Here is a 24,256-nt window from a genome sequence, read left to right on the forward strand (position 1 = left end):
CCCAAATCCTTTTATCCTGCTCAGCATTTTGCATTTCTAAAGTGTGTATCATCTTATAACATACCATCTAATTTACTTATTATGCTTATTATTTATTCTTTATCTCCCATTCAAGAATAGAGATTGATGAGGATATCTAAGACTATCCTATTCACTGATGTATCCTAAATACCTAGAACAGTAGGTGCTCAACAAAACTGGTAGAATGAATGGACAGATAAAAAGCTGGAGAGAATGATTTTTTTCCAGATAAAGAGTTACATGCAGCCTGCTGGAGTTGCGGTTGGTCCACAGTCAGGCTAAGGCACTTTACCTCCTCTGGATAATATCCTTCCCTTTGTATCACATTTCTGGGAAATAATCAAATCCTTGAGAGTAACTAACACATAAGAGCTACACATGCCACATACTTTCTATATGATATTAATCATATATTCTTGTTTATCTCTACTAGATGTAAGAAGGAATAATAGTTACATACCCATTCCAGTGAGTAAGTTTAGTAACAACAATATTGGAAGGTCTCTTTTGTTGCCATTTAAGCCTGCCTGTTCTGAATGGTCTGATTTGTATCATACTGGATTTGAAAAGCAGCTTAACCTCATGGTTCATATTAGTAATTGTGACAACTTTCTATGTTTACAACTTTATTTGGTGTTTGGGATATTTCTTTAACTCTCTTTGTTTTCATTTGTGGTAAAATAAGGAATAACATCTCTCTTTGATTTAGTTAAAAGGTATACTTTGAAGGTGAGTTGGATAAAGTGTAAAATGCCAGAGGCGGCCGGGCGTGGTGGCTCAAGCCTGTAATCCCAGCACATTGGGAGGCCGAGGCGGGTGGATCAAGAGGTCAACAGATCGAGACCATCCTGGTCAACATGGTGAAACCCTGTCTCTACTAAAAATACAAAAAATTAGCTGGGCATGGTGGTGCCCGCCTGTAGTCCCAGCTACTCGGGAGGCTGAGGCAGGAGAATTGCCTGAACCCAGGAGGCGGAGGTTGCAGTGAGCCGAGATCGCGCCATTGCACTCCAGCCTGGGTAACAAGAGCAAAACTCCGTCTCCAAAAAAAAAAAAAGCCAGAGGCTCCAATCTTGAGCTCTATGAACTATATAATTCCTACTATACACTTCTTTTAAACCTTTACCCTCAGAAAATTTGTTTTTGCTATTTCACATAAGCAATGTAAACCATAAGGCACTATCAACAAATACTCTAAATTCAATTATATTTGTAATGCCTCATCATCTGTTATCAAGCAGAAAGTCTTATTTGATTATATTTCTTCCAGAGCCCACATGATTTAATATGCATTGTTTAATATGTTTAATAGCTCTCCTATTGCCTAATATTGTGAAATATTGCTACTGATACCTTTAAAATACTTGCCAACATGGGGAGACTATGAGGTAACTCAAGAATTAGCTGTTAGGCTACACTACTCATCACAAAATGTTTTCTTAAAGGGCCAGATAACAGATATTTCAAGAGTTGTGGGCCAAAAGATCTTTGTCACAATTACTCAAACCTGCCATTAGAACATATAAGCAGCCATAGACAAAACATGAACAAATGGATATGGCTGTGTTCCAGTAAAACTTTATTTACAAAACAGCCTACCAGCCTGGGCTATTTGTTATTAGCATCTGGGATCTAAACCCCTCAAAATGTGATCTACAGACCAGCAGTGTGAACATCACTGGGAAACTGTTGAGAATATACAAAGTCAGCCCCTATTATAGAACTGCTGAGTCAGAATCTGCATTTGGACAATATTTTAATGTGCAAGATTCTACTGTATCTTGCACATAGATACACATAGAGGGAGTCCCTCCTCCAGAACCTCAGGATGGTGCTGTCTTCTGTAAAACAATCAACACCTCCATGTAATAGTGATTACCAGTTATGGGGAAGAGAGAATTTGGAAACTTTGATATTTATAAAGATGCAGCTTCAAAAGGTAAAAATTTATTAAAGTACAATTTTCAAAGCAAGGGTCAATAGAACATTCTTTGGAAACTATATTGGCACTTTAATGATTACCTTGAGGAAAGTGCTGAGCTTCACTACAGGGACTTCATTATAGAAAAAAAATTGAGGATTATTTCTTTCTCTTGTGATGAAGGGTTGCATAAGCATACAGGCATACCTCAGGCTGTTGCAGACCACTGCAATAAGGCAAATATCACAACAAAGCAAGTCACACAAATATTTTTGTTTCCCAGTACATATAAAAGTTCTGTTTTTGCTGATGGAGGGTCTTGCTTTGATGCCAGTGGCTGCTGACTAATCTGGTAGTGGTTTCTATATTTTGAGGTAACTGTGGCCTTTTTTTTTTTTGAGACAGAGTCTTGCTCTGTTGCCAGGCGCCAGGCTGGAGTGCAGTGGCACAATCTCAGCTCACTGCAATCTCCACCTCCCGGGTTCAAGCAGTTCTTCTGCCTCAGCCTTCCGAGTAGCTGGGACTACAGGTGTGTGCCACCACGCCCAGCTAATTTTTTTGTATTTTTTAGTAGAGACTGGGTTTCCCCATGCTGGCCAGCATGGTCTCGATCTCTTGACCTCATGATCTGCCCACCTCAGCCTCCCAAAGTGCTGGGATTACAGGCATGAGCCACTGCGCCCAGCTGGCCATTTCTTAAAATAAGACAGTAATGAATTTTGCTGCATCCATTGACTCTTCCATTCATGAAGGAGTTCTCCGTTGCATGAAATGCTGTTTGATAGCATTTTACCCACCATGAAACTTCTTTCAAAATTGAAGTATATCCTCTCAAACTCTGCTACTGCTTTATCAACTACATTTATGTAATATTCTAAATCCTTTGTTGTCATTTCAGCAATTGTCACAGCATCTTTACCCAGAGCAGATTCCATCTTAAGAAGTCACTTTCTTTGCTCATCCATGAGAAGTAATTCCTCATCTGTTCACATTTTATCATGAAATTGTGTGAATCTAGTCACATCTTCAGACTCCTCTAATGCTAGTTCTTTTGCTGTTTCCACGACATCTGCAATTACTTTCTCCACTGAAGTCTTGAACCCCCTCCTAGTCAACCATGAGAAATGACTTCATTCAAACTCCTGTTAAAGTAGATATTATGACCTCCTTCCATGAATCATGAATGTTCTTAATGGCATCTAGGTTGATGAATCCTTTCCAGAGATGTTCAGTATATTTTGTCTGGATCCATTGGAGGCATAACTATGGCAGCTATAGTCTTACAAAATGTATTTCTTAAAGACTTGTAAGTCAAAATTACTCTTTGGCTCATGGGCTGCAGCATAGATACTGTGTTAGCAGGCGTGAAAACAACATTCATCTCCTTGTATTTCTCCATCAGAGCTCCTAGATGACTACATGCATCATCATTGAGCACTAATATTTTGAAAGGAATCTTTTTACCTGAGCAGTAGGTCTCAACAGTGGGCTTAAAATATTCAGTAAATCATACTATAAACAGATGCGCTATCATCCAGGCTTTGTTGTTTCTTTATTGAGCACAAGCAAAGTAGATTTAGCTTGATTCTTAAAGGCGCTAGCATTTTCAGAATAGTAAATGAGCATTGGCTTCAACTCTAAGTCACTAGCTGCATTAACCCCTAACAAGGGAGTCCACCTGTACCTTGAAGCTTTTAAGCCAGCCATTGACTTTTCCTCTCTGGCTATGAAAGTCCTAGATGTTGTCTTCTTCCAACAGAATGCTGTTTCATCTATGTTGAAAAATCTGTTGCTTAGTGTTGTCATCTTAATCTATTATCTTAACTAGGTATTCTTGATAACTTTCTACAGCTTCTATATCAGTACCTGATGCTTCACTTTGTACTTTATGCTACAGACAGCTTCTTTCCTTAAATCCAAACTGCCTCTGCTAGCTTTCAACATTTCTTATGCAGCTTCCTTACCTTGCTCAGCCTGCACGGGGCTGAAGATAGCATCTTGCTCATTTAGGCTTTGGCTTGAGGGAATGTTCTGATTAGTCTGATCTTCTATCTAGACCACTAAAACTTTCTGCATATCAGCAATAACACTCTTACACTTTCTTATCATTTGTGCTTTCACTGGAATAGCACTTTGAATTCCTTCAAGAAGTTTTTCTTTGCATTCACAACTTGGCACCCTCAAACAATTATAATAGTAACATCAAAAATCACTGATTAGAGATCACCATAACAGATACAATAATAATGGAAAAGTTTGAAATATTGTAAGAATTACCAAAATGTGACACAGAGACACAAAGTAAACGCATGCTGTTGGAAAAATGGCATCTGTAGACTTGTTGATGCAAGGTTGTCACAACCTTCAATTTGTAAAAATGCAAGATCTGCAAAGCAAAACAAAGTCCAATAAAATAAGGTTTACTTATAAAACATTCTAATATACTTACATTGTTTCTTTATCAAGTTTTGTTACCCTATGTAATACATTGAGTATTAAGGCTTAATGGAAAATTGGTGCTGAAACTATTAAAAAATCAAAGCCCAATTCAGATTTCTTCTTTGAAAATAGTCATATTTTTGCTGAAGGAATTCCATACTAATTGAATTTTATTGAGCAAAACAATTCCATATTTTATAGCTCAATAGTTTTATTTTACTATAAGACTTTTTGTATTTAAAGAAAAAAATTAGGAAAATTACAGGAACATATTATATCAGCCAAAATATTAAAATTGAGGAAGAAAAAAGCCTTTTTCAGTTCATATAGAGAAATAAGAGAGAGTTCTAGGTTTATTTACTGCCCCATTGTCAAACAAAATACATTATATTTGAGGGCTAAGAATTGTGTTCTAACAGCTCTAAAATTACCAGGCCTTGATACTGCCATCTGGACATCATACTGGCATTCAGAAAGCTGAAATACATTTTTGTAGGTCACTTTAATTAGGTTCATTTATCTTCTAATTGTACTGACAATTAAATACTTCAGAATAGTTTGTCTAATGCCTTATTAATATAAAATCAGTGTCTCTTTAACATTAATTTTTAAATAGAGTGATTTGTATTGAGTCTCCCATGTTTTCTGTCTTTGCCTAGCATGCTTGTGAATGATATTACAGAGGACTTTCTGGACATTAATGAATAGTGTAAGCAGTTGCTTTTTTACAAGCATCAGTAGGACTCAAAGTGTGCTTTGCTAGCACCCAAAGGCACTCTTTAAAAATTTGCTTCACACCAGTTAGCACTGTAGCACTAATTATTAAAATAAAAAGAAGGCTCTACAAATATCACAAGTAAGGAAAAATCTTTTAATAGAATATCTTTATATTATAAATATGTGTGTGGAATACTATATCATTGTGTGGCAACATTTAACATTATTGCCTAATAGCCTAAGTAGTCTACTGCTTATTCCACCAGCCTCTCACAGTTCTGACACAGGTGATTCCAAAGCGGGAAAAAACTTGGAAAAGGAATACGTCCTGGATTAATTTTGAAAACTACAATACCCAATTTACAAATAGATTTTAGTTTAAGAGTTTGTGTTTTTAAGTTGTAATATGGAACTCAAGATAAAACTAATAAAAATAATCATGAATATGGGTAGAGAATAACCCACCTGACCACTCAACCATAAAGTAACTGAAGTGTATTACTTTTTGAATAGGATTCTACCAAAGATTATATAGGTTCACTATTAGAAGTTAATTAGAAACAAAATTGGATGAGAAATTGTTCCTTATCATAGTAGATACTCGTATTATGGGAAGAACATGTTTAAATAAACCAGCCAGAAAGAGCAATAAATAGTCTTGTAAACAACCCACAATTGAGCCCTAATTTTTCCAAAGAGTTTTACCACTTGGTAGAATTTATTTAATGTCTAATTCATTTCAGAATTTCAGTGTCTCATTTGATAGCATAGGTAGAGCTAGTGCTGCTTTTGCAGTTACCATTCACAATTGGAATATGTTTCTCCTTTCAAATGTAAAAGACAGGTAGTGGATGAGGGACAAACTTTTCCTGAGGTAACCAGTTGCAAGTTTGAAGAGCCAAGGAAAGAAGGAAAGAGCATCTAAGGATACTTGGGCACAAATAGAAAGCAGTTGCCTAGGGTTGAATTTAAATAAGGTGTGGAGATCAGCACTAAGCTCACACAAGCTCCCTCAGGGAGCACAGTGGAGGTAGAGCACAGATGAGGAAGAGACTAGCTGCAGATTTTCCTGCATCTGCCATTCCTGTCACGTGTGATGGAAGAGCATGTGCCATTATCAGATAGTTCTGTGTATTCATGTCCCAACACCTCAAGTCATTGCCTACTTTATATCATGGTTTTCAAACTGGGTTTCCCGGAGCCCCTCAGGCCAGGCTGTCAAACACAGCCTCCAATAGATCCTGTGTCCTTATTCAGCTTTCCTTTCTTTTTTTTTTTTTTTTTTTTTTTTGGAATAAAGTGTTCCATTGCTTAAAATAAACTTAACTGCCAAGAACAATTCATTATTTGCAACAACCAAAGAAGAAAAATTAGAATTTTGCCTTTACCAGCAATTTCTGTCAGTGTAGGAAATTTTAGGTAATCTGGATATAAAACAAAATTAACTCACATTTGATCTTTTAAATAGATATTTAAAAAAACAGGAAGTTAATTCAAATAACACTTTCCCTTCCCTTTGATGAAACTAATTTGTTGCCAGCTTATCCATGTTTGACCTTTAACCTGTAAAATGTAAAATAATGTGGAAAGAAGAAACTTTCTTAAGTGTTTGGCATTTTTGTTTGGTTACTTGGTTTTGTATTTTCTTCTATATCTGGAAATGGACATTTTAAAAAACCTACTTTAAAAATTTTAAATTCTAAATGGCTCAAAGCATGATTTCAATTTTAAAGCATTTCAATTATAATCTGTCTAGATGATCTATTTCTCTGGTCCAGTGAGATGCTATGTGAAAAAGTCAGTAATTATGGGAATACAGTATCTGAGTCATTCTCTTAGACAGTCACAGTTTGTATGACCCAAAAGAGAAAGTCCAGGGTAAAGAGACCTGTATAACCTAGTTTAATGCAGCAGTTTTTCAATTTACCACAGAATGCTTTTGGTTAAAATTATGTTTAATACTTATTAGAATCCAATAAACTAGTGTTTAAAGGTCGTCCTTTGCAAATACTTTCATGGCAATATTAGATTTCCATTGATTGAAAGAATAGTGCATTACACTGAAACAGGTTAAAAATAAATCATTCTAATAAGCTTCAGAATTAATACATTTTTCATTACTTTATCTTCACAGTCTGAACACTCTATTACATATGTTTGTATTCTTGACAAAGCCCTGTTACTAAAGTAAGGCAATAGGGCTTAGTCTGCTTCTGATTTTCAACATCATGTTAAAATTATAAGTGTTGAATATAAGGAGAAAGTCAATGCCTTCATATATGTAATTATTCCCAAGGTTTGTTATTATGGTTGAATAAGTAAAATATAGATACAGGTTCTTACATATATAAGTTTATTTTCTTTTTTTAATAAAATATCAATTTGAAAGTATGGTATAATTCTGACACTAACTACCTGGCGCCAGGCCAAGCTTCAGAGGTTAAAGGCCCAGTACTCCGCAAGACCACTCTCACTTCACATGTTAGCTGCAAGTTTGCGAGTCCCCAAGCTAACCTTACTTCTCACAAGCTGGCTACAAATTTCTGAGTTCCCAGTACTGCCCCAGGCTCAGTAATTCAGTACGTGGAAAGGCACTATATTTGCCACTTGGTAAGGCAGACAGAACTTGGAAAGGCACTATATTTACCACTGCAGTTTTATAATAGCAAAAGGATACAAATCAGAACCAGCTCAAAAAGACAGGTAGCTGAGGTCTGTGGGAGCATCTAAAACATTAAGCATTCATCTTAGGGAGTCAGGAGGCATCTTTTTCTTAGCACACTGATGTGTGTTTCCAAACAGAAAACTCACCTGAGCTTTGGTATCCAGAGTTTTTATTCGGATTTCATTACACAGCATGACTGATGAATCTCTTCCTTCTTAGAGGTGTATCAGATAACATGTAGCTCAAAGCTCCAACTCTCTAATCACATGATTGGTCTCTCTGGTGTGACCAGCCCTTTTTGAGATATCCCTAGAGCGTAAAATCTTAAGTGGTCTAAAGAGTCTACCATGAATAACATAGATAATTCTATCCCTAGTAAAATTTCAGGGCTGAGAGACCTGCCTTCCAGGAATGAGGGACAAGGGCCAGCCAAATTTCTTATTATAAAAGTGTAGCCTTTTGAGTTTGCGATAAGAAATGGCCTTGGTAATGAAATTGTACATAGACATAACTAAATGAATCTGAAAAAGCATGGTCATTGAGTAAACTCCCAGTATTAAAATAACAACAATAACAAAACCTCACAGCCATTCATACTGTTGTTGAAATTTTCTGAGAAAATTTATAAATACTTAGCAGGTATGAACACCTATGCCTTCAAATGTATATAAAATTAATAAACATGATTAAAATTAAAATAATATTTTATTATACTTCTATACATTTGCCTGGGTACTTCACTATGATAATTAATTGCCTAATATTGATTTATAACTTTTCATCCATCAAATATATGATGGGTAGAACACTGGAATATAGGTGTTTGGATATTTACATAGCAATTTGGTTGCCTCAGGTATCAGATCACCAGTTTTTAATATATAATTGCTCAAGAATATTGCCCATTTGGAAAGTTTTTGCAAAGTGATTTTTTTTCAAATTTTTACAGCCTATGAGGACCACAATAGATAAAAGTCTAGCTACATTTTCTCATTCCCAGTTGCAGTCAAGTGCACATAATACACATTTAAGTAGGAGAGAGTTTTGAGGTTGCTTTTGAAATTAATCCAGATGTTTCAGAGAGAATGCCAGTTATTCATTCACATAGCTGTAAATCAGAACCACCCAGTATTTTTCATGTGCTTTCAAAATGAATTCTTTGATCCATCAACAGTGCTCCTTTCAACAGCACAATTTAGTAATTGTGAAGGTTGTTGAAATCTACTTTATCTCCACATTCATAATTCAAATGAATGAGTGATTGTGTATATCTCAAAGGCAATATGTCCTCCAGTTGCCACTGTAAGCCTGCTGATGTTTTGTATTTATTTCAGCCTGAAAGCAGCAGTCAGAAAGCAGCAGTCAAAAATATAATCGGAAGTCCAGAGTTTAATTTTTCCGAGTGTCAAATTCTGTGTTGAACTGCCGAAAGTTTTAATATCCTAATTGTGAAGTCATTTCTTTCATTTCAGCATCCTCAGAAACTATACATTGCTACAAGATGCCAGCAGTTTATTTAGGCTTAAAACACTCCAAATGTTTCTCTAACTTTCCATCCCCCATGATTGTTTGGTGTTAATTGCCCTAAAAAATGATCTGAGCAGAGAAGGCAGGGGAATGCTTATCTAGCAGTTCAGTAGTACCATTAAGGATTTTAATGGTGCTAGATAAACATGACAGGCAATTATTGAATGTTGTCAGACACTGGAAAATAAAATTGAGACAGTAGGCAATATATGCTTTTGCAGTTTCATCTTTATCTCAGTTCCTAATTTGTATCTTTTAACAGTTTAATAGGTTGAATTTTATTTGAGAGATGTTTTCTGGAATATGCTATTGGAAAATCAGACATAAAAGTTTTATATCTCCTTCCTTAATAACACAATATGAATCAGTCCAAAGTCGTACATGTTAAATCTTACTAAAGCCATAATATTTCAAAAACAAAAAAAATTCCATTTATCTGTTACTCTGTGAGGTAGTGACATGAAAGACTACCGTGTGATTCTATTTTCAGTTATAATTACTGAGCTAAAGAAAGGTGAGAGGTTTACTTTTGAGAGATATTTTGTAGTTTATCAATGTGGGAGAATGCAGTTCTTCTTAAAAATTTCAGTAATTTATTATCTTTGAAATACTAGTCCTCTTTTGCCAAAGCTATTGATGATATTTGGAAATAATTCGGATGGTTTTTAGTTCACTGTAGTCATACAAATATTATTCAATAATTTGTTCATAATGCCATTAATTTGGAAAAACTATTACTTTTTTTAAAGAAAACAAATTATTACTGGCCCTTTATTTTTTAGGCATCTCATAGCTATAGGAAAAAGGGAAGAATTTGAATTATATGTCAACTTCATGAAGGGAGCTTATTTCTCTACCTCAAAGCATAACTAAAGTCAAAATGTAAGATTTAAGTAGATCACTGTAATCTATTTTAAAATTTCAGTAACACTCTATGAAATATTCCTTTCGTTTTTTCTTGGACTTTCCTCAGATCATTATCAATACTCCAAAAGTCATCTTGAGTATCAGCAGTACATTAGAAACTTAGCACTGCCATCTTTTTTCTCTCTTCTATGTCTCACAACAAACAAAATCCCGACTCTGCCACATCTGCTCTCCAGAAGATTATTTGGGATACATCCCCACTTTCAAAACTTTTCATTGCATCCTAATCTTCATGCCAAATTTGTGATCCCATTTTTTAAAATTTATACTATATTTACAATGGATGATACCATCCATTGTACATACCATCTAATCAATCCATTTCTCTTCTAGGAGTACGTAAAACAGAAAGGCGTACAAATGTCCATCAAAGACACATTCTAGAATATTCATAGCAGCAAAGTTAATAATGCCCCCATATTGAAAACTACCTAAATGCTCACCAACAACAGAATGAATAAGCCATAGTATGTTCACACAATAGAATGCTACACATCAACTAAAATAAGCAGTCTTCAGCAATATGCACCTCTACAGATGAAATGCACATCACAATGTAGAGTGAAAAGGCTAACACAAATGGATATACACTATATGATTCCATTTACATGAAATTTTTAAAAAGTAAAACTATTCTACACTGTGAGTAGTCATGACAGTTGTTGCTCTTGTAAGAATGGGTAGTGGCTGAAAGGGAACACAGAGGAGGATTCTGGACTATTGATTTCATGGGTGTGTTCAATGAAATTTACATCTATAGAAAAATGCACTTTTGTGTATGAAGACTACAATACGAACTTTAAAAAACTGTATAGAAGATACTACATAAAAAGATATGCCAAAAATCTATTTATCTTCCATTGTTTTGGTTCTGCCTGTATCTTACAGTAACATTTCCTAACTTAAGTCCAATACAGTCACATACACAAATGAGTAAAAGTAAAACTTGTGAAACCTGAGTAAGTGCAATGGTTTGTATCATCAATAACTTGAGAGTGGTGGAAGCTTATGCTTTTAACATGTGTCTCAGATAATTTATGATTAAGCAAGGCTAGTAAATACTGTATAGTAAATTAAATAGTATTTTATCACTATTTCAATACAGGACAGTTTGAGCACAATCATATGGATTAAATTTGCCATTTTGGTTTAAAGGTGGTCTGATTTTTCTAAATTAAAGAAATTGGCCAGGCACAGAGGCTCAAGCCTGTAATCCCAGCATTTTGGGAGGCTGAGGATCACAAGGCTGAGGCAGGTGGATCACAAGGTCAGGAGTTTCAGACCAGCGTGGCCAACATGGTGAAACCCTGTCTCTACTAAAAATACAAAAAATTAGCCAGGTGTAGAGGTACACGCCTGTAGTCCCAGCTACTCGGGAGGCTGAGGCAGGAGAATTGCTTGAACCCAGGAGGCAGAGATCGCAGTGAGCCGAGATAGCACCACTGCATTCCATCCTGGTGACAGAGTGAGACCCTGTCTCAAAAAAGATAAAAAAAGGAAAAAGAAAAAAAATTTATGTTTGTTGGTTCTTTTTAAAATTTTCCTACAACAAAAGAAATAAATATAACAAAATATGTTTGAGACCTATACACTGAAAACTGTAAAACATCATTGAAAAAAACTAAAGATCTATAAAAGTGGAAGTAAATTGGGTGTGTCTGAATTAAGCTGGCACTACTCCCAAGTTAAACAACAAATTTGACATAATCCCTATCAAAATCCTAGCTGCATTTTTTTTTTTGCAGAAATTGACAATCTAATTCTAACATGCATATAGGAATTTGACTCCAAATAGCCAAACCTATCTTTAAAAGGAAAAGCAAAGTAGGAAGACTCACACTTCCGGATTTCAATACTTGCTACAGAGTTACAGTCATGAAGACCATGTGGTACTATCATGAGACTAGACATAGAGATAAATGGAATAGAATTCACCGATCAAAAATAAATCCTTACATTATGGTCAACTGATTTTCAACAAGGGTGCCAAAACAATTCAGTTAGAAAAGAATCATTTTCTCAACAACTGAGAACATTTTAACTCAATAACCGCTTGTAAAAGAATGAAATTGGGCCCCTACCTTTTATCATAAACAAAAATTAATTCAAAATGAAATATTTACCTAAGTGTTATAGTGCTAAAACTATAAAATTCTCATGAGAAAACACAACTGTAAACCTAGATAAACTTGGCTTAGCAAGTGGATTCCTAGATATAATACCAAAGCCTTAAAAACCAAGGAAAAAGATAAACTGGACTTCATTTACATTTAAAACTTTTGTTCTTCAACGAACACTAAAATTTTAAAAAGAGACAGTAACAAGTGTAACAAGAATTTGTAGAAATTGGGACATGCATACGTATCTGGTAGGATATAAAGTGGTGCAGTCATTTTGGAAACCAGTTTGACACTCCTGAAAAAGTTAAGTAGGAGCTACCATATGACTGAGCAATTTCATATGTATTAAAGGGAATTGAAATATACATAATATATATATTAAAGGAAACTGAAAATGTATGCCCACACAGAAGCTTGTAAACAGATGTTCATAGCACCATTAATCGTGATAGACAAAAACTGTAAACAACTCAAATGTCCATTAACAGATGAGTGGATAAACAGAATGTGAAATGTCCATACAGTGGAATATTATTCGATCATAGGAAGGACTGAAGTAATGATACATGCTATAACATAAATGAATCTTGAAAACATTGTACTGAGTGAAAGAAGGCAGCCAGGCATGGTGATTCACACCTGTAATCCCAGTACTTTGGGAGGCCAATGATCACTTGAGGCTAGAAGTTCTAGACTAACCTGAGCAACACGGTAAGACCTCATCTCTATAAAAAATATAAAAAATAGCTTGGTGTGCACCCTTTGTCCCAGCCCAGCTACGTAAATGAGGTAGAAGGATCTCTTGAGTACAGGAGATCAAGGCTACAGTGAGCTATGATGACACCGCTGCCCTCCAGCCTGGAGACAGAGTGAGACACCAACTCTAAAACAAAAAAGAAAAGAAATAGGATCACATAATATTTTATTTTAGTTATACAGAATGTCTAGCTTAGGCAAATTCATAGCTACAGAAAGTAGATTCATCATTGGCAGAGGATGAGGAAGGGGAAAATAGGAGGTGACTGCTGGTAACCATAGGGTTTATTTTTAGGGTAAAACACATGTTCTAAAATTAGATGGTGATGATGGTTGCACAACTTAGCAAACATACTGAAAACCAAAACATGAGGTTATTTTAATGGCATATGAATTATATCTCCATAAATTCTTTAAAATATACCTGGAGTAGCCTAGTATCAATTGTTGACATTATAATCATTGTCAAAATTGAATCTCTGCTGTTGAGATAAAATGGGAAGGCACAGTGTTTTCTTGTACCAAGAACACCCTCTCTCCACATTCAGAGTAAAGAGTAACATAGAGGACAACCATATATTTCATTCTTGACCAGAGAAATTTTGCTGTTTTCACATTTGCCTTGAGAATAATACTCTTTAATTGATACTATGAAATGGCAAGTTCATAGTTAAGAACTTCAAAGAAAATGCTCCCATTTCCCAAAACAAATCTGTGCACTATTAACTGAATTGGCTGGGTGATCTGACAGAATGACTACTGGATTAGACCTCAGGAAGCTTTCCCCATCTCTTACTGTGTAACCTTAGACTCAGTCAGTCATCACTCTGCATTTGTTTTCTTAACTGGCTGCTAGAATATCAAGACTTGCACAATTCATATATAAGATTTTCAAGAGAATCGAATGGATATAAGATATGAAGGTGCCTTGAAAGTGACAGCATGGTAAAATATGAGACATTACTTAACATCCTTCATTTTTCTTCAGAATTGATTTTCAAAGGAGAAACACAAGCTGCTAAGTTAAATGGTTCCTTTTGGGTATTGAGTGAAAGGGACTGGGATTTTTTCTTAAGAAAGAAGGTTGCATGGACTCAGAGCCCTGTACTCGTGTGACATTAACAGATAGGGTTCTACAGAAAACTGTTATAATTTTTTAATGTATCATTCTGTCAGCATGAGAATGATATGGCAGCAGACAGGTTATTGTCAATTAAATGTGAGCTGTCAGAAAGTCAGAAATGTTGAAATATGGTGAGCATGGATCCTAAGCAGATCACGTGGCAGCTACTCAGCTGTTATTTTAACAGAGTCGCTGTATGTATGTGTCATTTTCCTGCAGAATTTAATTTGAGTCCCTAACAACGGAGACACCTCTGCATTTGCATGCTGCTGTCAAGTCAGCCTTGGACCTTTTAAATGAGCTAGAATAGTGGGTGGTAGTGGGAGAGTGACAAGTGGAGGAGATGATTGTTGTCTCATTTGCCTCCACTCAGGTTACATTGAAGAGGCCTGTATCATCCCCTGCCCCTCGGACTGCAAGCTTAGTGAGTGGTCCAACTGGTCACGCTGCAGCAAGTCCTGTGGGAGTGGTGTGAAAGTTCGCTCTAAATGGCTGCGTGAAAAACCGTATAATGGAGGAAGGCCTTGCCCCAAACTGGACCATGTCAACCAGGTATTTTCTGTCATTCAGAGTTGAAGGTATTGTTTAGATTCACAATGATCTGATTTTTTTTTTCTCCAAAATCAGAGTAAATAATAGCTATTGAATAAGAAATCTGACCCATTTTTACCAAATAGAAGAGTAAATAATAGCTGTTGAATAAGAAATCTGATCCATTTTTACCATTAGAATGCCTTAGTAAATGCATCTATGTTATTAAAATCCCAAATTAGGCATAATCTCTGTATTCTCTAGAGATTCTATACCCTGCAAGTATATGAGTATGTATATAATTCAGTGGAGAGAACAATGACACCTATCTTTGAAATAATGTCAAGATATTTAATCTGTCATAAAATTGTATCTTAACACGTAGGCCAAGATTATCTTATTCTTAAAGTTTCCCCAGACTGTCAGAAAAGACATCTCAATTACTAACTATTTAAATTAAGATCAAAGAAATAATATGGATTTGGGTCTAAAATTAGGAAAAATATATACTGTTTGTTTAAATGTGTTTGCTATAAAACAAATTGAGAAAAAAATACAAAGATGGCTTCAAAGTCACTGTATGTTGTCAATTTAGTCATTGACCATTTTCAGTTTCATTTGCAACACTGAATGATGCGTTCTTTCTGACCTGCTGTTACTAGTTGTTTTTCTGTTCTATTAGAGATGAATAGTAAAAAGCCTAATGGAGGAAGTGTGACTAATTTAAATGAAATGTAACAAAAACAGACAGTTATGACCATGTTTGCCTACATATGAATTAACAAAGAATAATTTCATACATTATGTGTGGGTGTTAAGGCGTGTATTTGAATTTAAATCACACTCAAATGAATCAAGTCCTTAAATACGTAGAATTGTTTCATACATACATACATAGACTAATTTTAATCTCGAAACACACTGTTCATGGGTATACACATACTTTCCTTCCCAGATTAACATAACTTTGTTCATAATAAAAGTACATCGTCGAGAAAACAGAAATAACTTTAGCATTAAGTAAATTAAGGTGAAGATCATGATGAATTAAATTCCATAAAAAGTATTCTAAAGAGTCTTGATCGTTCCCCAACTGATGTTGCTGACTTTAGGTGCAAAGGAGGGTAAATAATACACTCCCATGCTGCCATCTACTGGTAGGTTAGCCTCCCTGTCACAGAGCATTTTGCATTTCCAAGATGCTACGGAAATTTCCAAAGAAGAAAAATCAGTTCCACAACTCTGATTATATAACTGTAAAACAGAATAACTGAACTAAAATGTTCACAATACGAAAGCATATTTCTCTACAAATTTTGAAACCTTGAATATTCAGTAGCAAATTTAAATTTTAATAAATTATGTATGATTCACAATTCTAATGAAGAGAAATTCTACACATACTCATAGCTACTTTACTTTAGCCTGTATGTGTATACCCAGTCAGATATGCAATTAAAATCAGCTGTGTTTCCTCAGATTTTCCTTAAGAGTAAGTTTCCAAAGGTTCAAGACCTTAGGCCAAGTTGTCTTTGCTATTCCTAGGGTTTATTCCTAGCCATTTCTCTGTCACTCTCCAACACTGGTATATTCTGATGCAGCTTGATATTGGTGTTGTGACTTAGTATTGGTTTACTGAAGGCTTATTGAGGCATTAACAAAATGAAATCTAAAACTGAAAATTTTTGAACATTTGAGCATAAATGTTTTACAAAAAATAGAAAGTTCTGTGAATTTGTGAATTAGTAAGATACTTAGGGAAAATAAAGAAGATGTATAGTTTTGTGTTGATGTTGAAAATTATAAGTCACATAGATGTTTACTACAATTATACATTTCTCAGTAAAATAATCAGAAGCCCGTTGGCTTGAAAATGGTCTCTGAGCTTCTATTTTTCTAGCTGAGGAAGGAAGTCCTCAAATCTTCATTTTCTACAAAACATATGAATTGATGAAGGTAAATCAACGGGTAGATCATTCTATAAATATATTGATAGACAATAATCCACTGACATGTTGGATCACAAGTTATTTGTGTCATATATCAATTCCCCATGCTATGTATTGTGAGGTCAACCCCGTTTTCTAAGATTTCTTCATCCCACCCATCTAATTTTCTATTGTGCTATTCACAATACTAATTTGTGCATCTTACTTATCAACAATAAGTAGTTACATATTATCTCCTAATACTTAAGAAAAATGTTCTAATATTTGACCAAAAAAGTAGGTTTTACATATAAGTAATAATACTTGAAATTTACCAAGAGTTCTTCTCATAACAAACTGACATTTTCACCTGTTTTGTTTCTCTCCCGTTTCATCATTCCTGTTGAACGTCACTGCAGGCACAGGTAAGAACTCTTAAACCTCATGGTTCTTGATAGAATGCTTCTATTAAAAAAAATCTGATTTCTGAGAATGCATTTCTCTTCTTGCCTTGTCTTGTATGTTCTACAGGGAGGAAATACCACATTTTCCATTAAAGATTTTTTTTCTGTACCTGTTTTCTTTTTATTTTCTAGAATAGTTACCTGTATTCCTTCATTTTCATATCCTTCATTGTAATATCAAAAACTGAGGTGAACAAGAGTTGGGGAGAACAAGTTTCATTCCACTAACCTTGACAGGCAGTGACAGCCATTATTAATGGTCTTGAGCTTTTCAGAGGGAGAAGGAACCGGTGCAAGTACACTGAAAATGGGTGGGTTGGAGATTGTTCTGAAGAGGCTGGTATTCACTTCAATACAGGAGATTAAATAAAAGCCATCAAAGGATTAGGAAGAACTGCGTTTTCCCCTTTGGGTTTTCCCTTCATCATGTGTTGTAGGGTAGTGTTTTATCCTGTGCTATTTAGTTCTATTTTAATACAGCACCTAAGTGTGAATGTAATCAACTTATGGCAATCATTGCAGAATTTGACTCCACCAGTGCATTTATTATTCCTATTTAAAACAAGTCCACGTTGTTCATTTTACTTGGGTTTTTAGTTCACTAAAATTGGGACAAAATAATGGCTCCAAAGGGCTATTTAAATCTATCTTTTCTAGAATTCATTTCATAAAACATTTTTATGCTGTAGTTTCTCTCTCTTTCTCTCTGTCTCTGTCTTTCTCTTTGGGTGTGTGAGTGTGTGTATGTGTGTGTGTAAAATAAGAAACAGAGTTGGAATGTCATAGATTAGAAAAATACTTTCAAATGATTTAATGGTTGAGTCAGCTTGGTTGCTCTTGATTGAGTGCCATTTATTTCCTTTATTTAGTCATTCTTCTCATTGAAAAAAGAATATAGTTGGTTCATTGTACTAAAAACCCTGAAACCAAGCACACCACCCCAAATGTGGGACTAAAAGCCTTTACGGACACTGGAACAGAGACAATTTGCTTTGTTTCGTGTGGCCCTTGCTGTTTAGGGTTGTAGACCAGACTGTTCCTAAGCCTTAAATGATTGAGGATTAGTGTTAAGATGGCTTTATTTCATATTATCTTTTTAATTTAGTTTCTCATATGATACCAAAAAAAATGTAAATTCTCATCATTATATATATTTATCTGGAAAACAGGCCGACATATTTATTTGGAAAAAAGCTATGTTTGTCTACTTATTTAGTTCATCAAGTCATCTTTCATTCATTCATTCAGTAATTCCCTGTTGAGTGCCTAACATGTGAGCACCCAGGGCTAGTCTTGAAGACACCTGAAAGCGTAAATGAGATGGACCGTCCAGAAAATTACGATACAGTGTGTTAAGGGTCAGTACAGGAAAATATGTAACATCTAATCTAGTGGATCAGATTTAAGACTTGCAATGTCATAGCAGAGCAACAGAGTACAACATGTTTAGCCCTGTCCTCTACTGCTAGAACTCTTGCATTCTCTCTATTGCTACATTAGAATAATAAGCAATAAAGGAGGGGAATGAAAGTAGCTTAACTGTGAAATGATTGTTGTTATGGTGTGGAAGTCCTCCCATCACTCTTATCAGATTCCCTGAGATTGCTGAGAACTATGTGTGTTTCAGGTGTATGAGGTTGTTCCATGCCACAGTGACTGCAACCAGTACCTGTGGGTCACAGAGCCCTGGAGCATCTGCAAGGTGACCTTTGTGAATATGCGGGAGAACTGTGGAGAGGGTGTGCAAACCCGAAAAGTGAGGTAAGGCAAAGCCTAACTACACAGAGAAGCAAGACACAAAACCATCTCCCAATTACACACATGCCAAAATGACTGTTCAATCCTCCCCAGGATTCTGGATAAAAGAGTCTGTGGTTTTGCTTTTAGGGAATCTGTGCTCATGGAAAACTAAGAGGATCTGCTTCACGCAGCAGTTTATTACATTCTGGCCTTCTGATTTAGAAATCTTCACTTCAAATACCCTTAAAGAGAAGGAACAGCACATTCAATCTGATCTAATGCAGATTTTCAACCCCAATAACTTTTTCGCTTAAAGGCCAAGTATATTTCCAAGGTCATTTTGTAAATAATCTGTTTTAAACTGTTGCTCTTTTGTATCAAATTGGCTAACTAAATATTCTCCTCTTATCCAGAGAACTTTCTCTGAAACCTCCAGCTGGTTCCTGCCTGTCACTTGTTCTTCCGTAGCTGCAATGTTCAATAGGATAGCCACTAGCCACACTAGCTCAATTTAAAACACATTTAGATTAAATTAATTTTAAAATGCCTCTCCCCAGTCATGCTAGCCATACTTCAGTGCTCCATAGGCACCTGTGGATGGCAGCTATCTGTTGGACAGCACAGATACAGTATTTTTGTCACAGCAGAAAGTTCCATTGGACAGGGTTGTTCTGTAACACCCCATATACCCCTTACTGTGTTGAAAAGACACATTTTCATGTCTGTCCCCTTCATAAAACTTTATAAATTTCTTAAAACACAGACCCCATCATAGTCATAGGATTTCCCTACTGCCTCACACAAGATTGATACTACATTTTCCATACAGTATCTATCATGTGACGCTTAAGGGCTCTAGAACTTGGTGAAACAAGTGCATGAGATTTCATCACCTCCGTATTATAGATTATATTCCCAAGTACTAAATGATATACCAAGAACACCCATCTAGTAAAGTGGCAGCACTGGCATTCAAACCCAAGTCTCCTGTCACTCTTTTAAAAAACACTGGTTTCTTTTAACCCTTCTCGGTGACACCCAGAAAGACAAATGTGAAAACATCCAGCACTCGACAACCCATGTTATGAAGAAGTTCCTTCTTACCCGTAATGTAAACTTTCATGCATTTTAGATTGACGATTTTAAATATACTTCAGTTAGAAAGCGAAACAAGTTACTATTTGTTTCACCATATAAAACTTTTGCATATACACCTATGTATAACTTTGTTTCTAATAAAAAGTTTTATATTTCTTTTTTCAAAAGCACATCTGAACTCTCAATTTATTTCTCTCAGGATCTTAATATAGGTGGACTGGGAATAGGGAAGGAGGAGGGAGGTAATGAGTAGAGACACAGAAAAATTAAATAATCTTACATTAAGAATTTGGTCAGGTTGGTTGTTTAGTTAGTAAAAAAGAAAAAAAAAGTACAGTAAAAGAACTACTGGATTGTTTTTTTTCAGCCTTCCCTTCAACTATCTGTGGACATGTTACTTTTTTTTTTTTTTTTTTTTTTTTTTTTTTTTGCTTTGGAAATAGATATTCTCATCATTTCCAAACAGATTCTAAGCAAAGTAACTTTCAGATCAATTTATTTTTTCAGTAAACAACTTCAATGCAAATAGAGAAAAGAGGTCAGTATTGATTGCGATCTCTAATCATATAATGATGTTCCTCTTTGTTACTGATTAAGTACGCCTCCCGTACATTATCCTCTGCTAATGAAGGTCAAAATGTCCTGCTTCAATACAAGTGCTGGGTGACATTCAGGATAGATGGGTCTATAAAAAAGCAGGTTTAAATTTATTCAATTACACTTTTCCTCTTTAAGGTTGCTATGGCCTATCAAGGAGTGGTGGTAGAAGTGGTTTGCCTTAGTAGGGAGGGATTTTTTTTCATGACTTTTTTTAGAATTGCCAGTACATGGTGATAATAGAAAGCAGGGAAATCTAGTTATTGTTGCTTTTTAAATATACGCAGAAAAAACACATTACCACATCTGTGATGGGCCTCTGACTCCACCGTTTACCTGCAACTTGGTTCTACACCATGTATCTCTAATACAGGTCAGTTTCCTCATAGCATAATTCTTGCTCCTTAGAAAGGAGAAAGACCAAGAATTAGAAGAAAGCAAAGGAATTTAAAGCACCTTCCTTTGTGCTCAAAACTTGATCCAAATATTTATTTTGTATTCTAGGGTGATTATAAAACTTTTTAATACAAAATAACACAAAGCCTATAGTCTAAATGCCACAACAGTAACTTTATTTGATGATTTACTAAATGTAATTTTACTTAATTTTTTAATATCAAATACGATGTTTGCTTCTTTTTTTTTTTTTTTTTTTTTGAGATGGAGTTTCACTCTTGATACCCAGGCTGGAGTGCAATGGCGCAATCTCGGCTCACTATAACCTCCGCCTCCTGGGTTCAGGCAATTCTCCTGCCTCAGCCTCCTGAGTAGCTGGGATTACAAGCACGCGCCACCCTGCCCAGCTAATTTTTTGTACTTTTAGTAGAGACGGGGTTTCACCATGTTGACCAGGGTGGTCTCGACCTCTTGACCTCGTGATCCACCCGCCTCGGCCTCCCAAAGTGCTGAGATTACAGGGCCGTGCCCAGCCCACAATGTTTGCTTTAAGATAATTTTAGTCTCTGTGTTTTCAGTGGTTTATATTTCACATGAGAAAACTTTCAGCCTAGGACTTCTTTGTGGATTTTTTTTTCTCTTAAGAGTTTTTTTAAATTATACTTTAAGTTCTCAGGTACATGTGCAGATCGTGCAGGTTTGTTACATAGGTATACATGCGCCATGATGGTGGTTTGCTGTATCCATGGCCACATCATCTACATTAGGTATTTCTCCTAATGTTATCCCTCCCCAATCCCCCCACACCCTGCCCTAGCCTAGCCCCTCACCCCTCAGGTCCCATTGTGTGATGTTCCCCTCCCTGTGTCCTTGTGTTCTCATTGTTCAACACCCACTTATGAGTGAGAGCATGTGGTATTAGGTTTTCTGTTCTTGTATCAGTTTGCTGAGAATGATGTTTCCAGTTTCATCCATGTCCCTGCAAAGGACATGAACTCATTCTTTTTTATGACTGCATAGTATTCCATTGTGTATATGTGCCACATTTTCTTGATCCAGTCTGTCATTGATGGGCATTTGGGTTGGTTCCAGGTCTTTGCTATTGTGAACAGTGCTGCAATAAACATACATGTGCATTTGTCTTTATACTAGAATGATTTATAATACTTTGTGTATATACCCAGTAATGGGATTGTTGGGTTTACACTGTCTTCCACAATGATTGAACTAATTTACACTCCCACCAATAGTGTAAAAGCATTCCTATTTCTCCACATCCTTCCAGGATCTGTTATCTCCTGATTTTTTAATGATCGCCATTCTAACTGGCATGAGACGGTATCTCAATGTGGTTTTGATTTGCATTTCTCTAATGACCAGTGATGATGAGCATTTTTTCATATGTTTGTTGGCTGCATAAATGTCTTCTTTTCAAAGGTGTCTGTTCATATCCTTTGCCCACTTTTTGATGGGGTTGTTTGTTTCTTTCTCGTACATTTGTTTAAGTTCTCTGTAGATTCTGGATAGTAGCCTTCACAATAGGGACTTTCTAGCAATTGGCACATTTAAGCCATGGAATTCAAATGCAGGCATTAAAATATGTCTTAGAAAAATAGCTAATGACATGATGTTCATAATATATTGTAGATTTTTAAAATGTTACAGATAGCAAAGTTTGCTTCTATCTTGTAAAATGAAAATATATATTTGAAGTAATATTCTATTAATAAATAAATATAGTCTGTTATGAGTGGGCTATCTCTGATAAAATTATGGAAATTTTTATTCTGATTTCTTAAAAGAAATATATTACTTGTATAACAAAAAATAAAAGAGAGATGTATTAATCTGTTCTCACAGTGCTATACAGAAATACCTAAGACTGGGTGATTTATAAAGAAAAGAGGTTTGGCCAGGAGTGGTGGCTCATGCCTATAATCCCAGCACTTTGGGAGAGTGAGGTGGATGGATCACAAAGTCAAGAGATTGAGACCATCCTAGCTAACATGGTGAAACCTTGTCTCTACTAAAAATACAAAAATTAGCTGGGCATGGTGACATGAGACTGTAGTCCCGGCTACTCAGAAGGCTGAGGCAGAACGATCACTTGAACTCAGGAGGCAAAGGTTGCAGTGAACCAAGATCACGCCACTGCACTCCAGCCTTAGACTCCATCTCAAAAAATAAAAAAGAGGTTTAATTGACTTACAGTTCCACAGGCAGTACAGAAGACATGGCTAGGAGCCTTCAAGAAATGTACAATCATGACAGAAGGGTGAAGGAGAAGCAAGCATGTGGCAGTAGGAAAAAGAGTGAAGGGGAAAGTGCCACACACTTTGCAAACAGCCAGATCTCATGAGAACTCACTATCATGAAAACAGCAAGGGGAAAATCTGCCCTATGATCCAGTCACTTCTCACCAGGTCCCTCCCTCAACATTGGGAATTGCAATTTAACATGAGATTTGGGTGGGGACACAGAGCCAAACTGTATCATTCCACCTTGGCCCCTCCCAAATCTCATCTACTTCTCACATTTCAAAACACAACCATGCATTCCCAACAGTCCCCCAAAGCCTTAACTCATTCTAGCATTAACTCCAAAGTCCAAATCCAAAATCTCATCTGAGACAAGGCAAGTCCCTTCTGCCTATGAAGCTGTAAATCAAAAACAAATTAGTTACTTCCAGGACACAATTCTCCCATTCCATATGCCAAATGGCCAAAACAAAGAGGCTACAGACCCGATGCAAGTCCAAAACCCAGCAGGTCAGTCATTAAATTTTAAAGTCCCAAAATTATCTCCATTGACTCCATGTTTCACATCTAGGTCACAATGACACAAGGGGTGGGTTCCCAAGGCTTTGGGCAGCTCGACCCCCATGGTTCTGCAGGGTTGGGTCCCCAAGGCTGCTTTCATGGGCTGGCATTTAGTATCTATAGCTTTCCCAGGTGCACTGTGCAAGCTGTCAGTGGATCTGTCATTCTTAGGTCTGGAAGATGGTGGCCCTACTTCCACAGCTTCACTAGGCAGTGCCCCAGTGGGGAATCTATGGAGGGTGTCCAACCCCTCAATTCCACCTTACACTGACCTAGTACTGAAGGCTCCACCCTGCAGCAGACTTCTGCTAGGACATCCAGTCCATTTCCATACATCCTCTAAAATCCAGGTGGAGACTCCCAAGCCTGAACTCTTGACTTCTGTGCACCCATAGGCCCAATGCCATGTGGAAGCCACAAAGGCTTGGGACTTGCACCCTCTAAACCAACAACCTGAACTGTACATT

The 24,256-nt window shown here is 36.2% G+C and overlaps 1 protein-coding gene across 1 annotated transcript in view; it reads left to right on the forward strand.

Annotated features, from left to right (window-relative positions):
* The window catches only part of THSD7A (thrombospondin type 1 domain containing 7A), a 518,919-nt gene that overhangs the window by 431,191 nt on the left and 63,472 nt on the right, over nucleotides 1–24,256 (forward strand). The window contains exons 14-16 of the mRNA XM_009002347.5: nucleotides 14,590–14,768; nucleotides 17,095–17,100; nucleotides 18,767–18,900. Coding sequence (XP_009000595.1) covers nucleotides 14,590–14,768; nucleotides 17,095–17,100; nucleotides 18,767–18,900 — 319 coding nt within the window. The remainder of the gene's footprint in view (nucleotides 1–14,589; nucleotides 14,769–17,094; nucleotides 17,101–18,766; nucleotides 18,901–24,256) is intronic.

The sequence above is a fragment of the Callithrix jacchus genome, chromosome 11, assembly GCF_049354715.1.
Source record: "Callithrix jacchus isolate 240 chromosome 11, calJac240_pri, whole genome shotgun sequence".
Classification (NCBI taxonomy): Eukaryota; Metazoa; Chordata; class Mammalia; order Primates; family Cebidae; genus Callithrix; species Callithrix jacchus.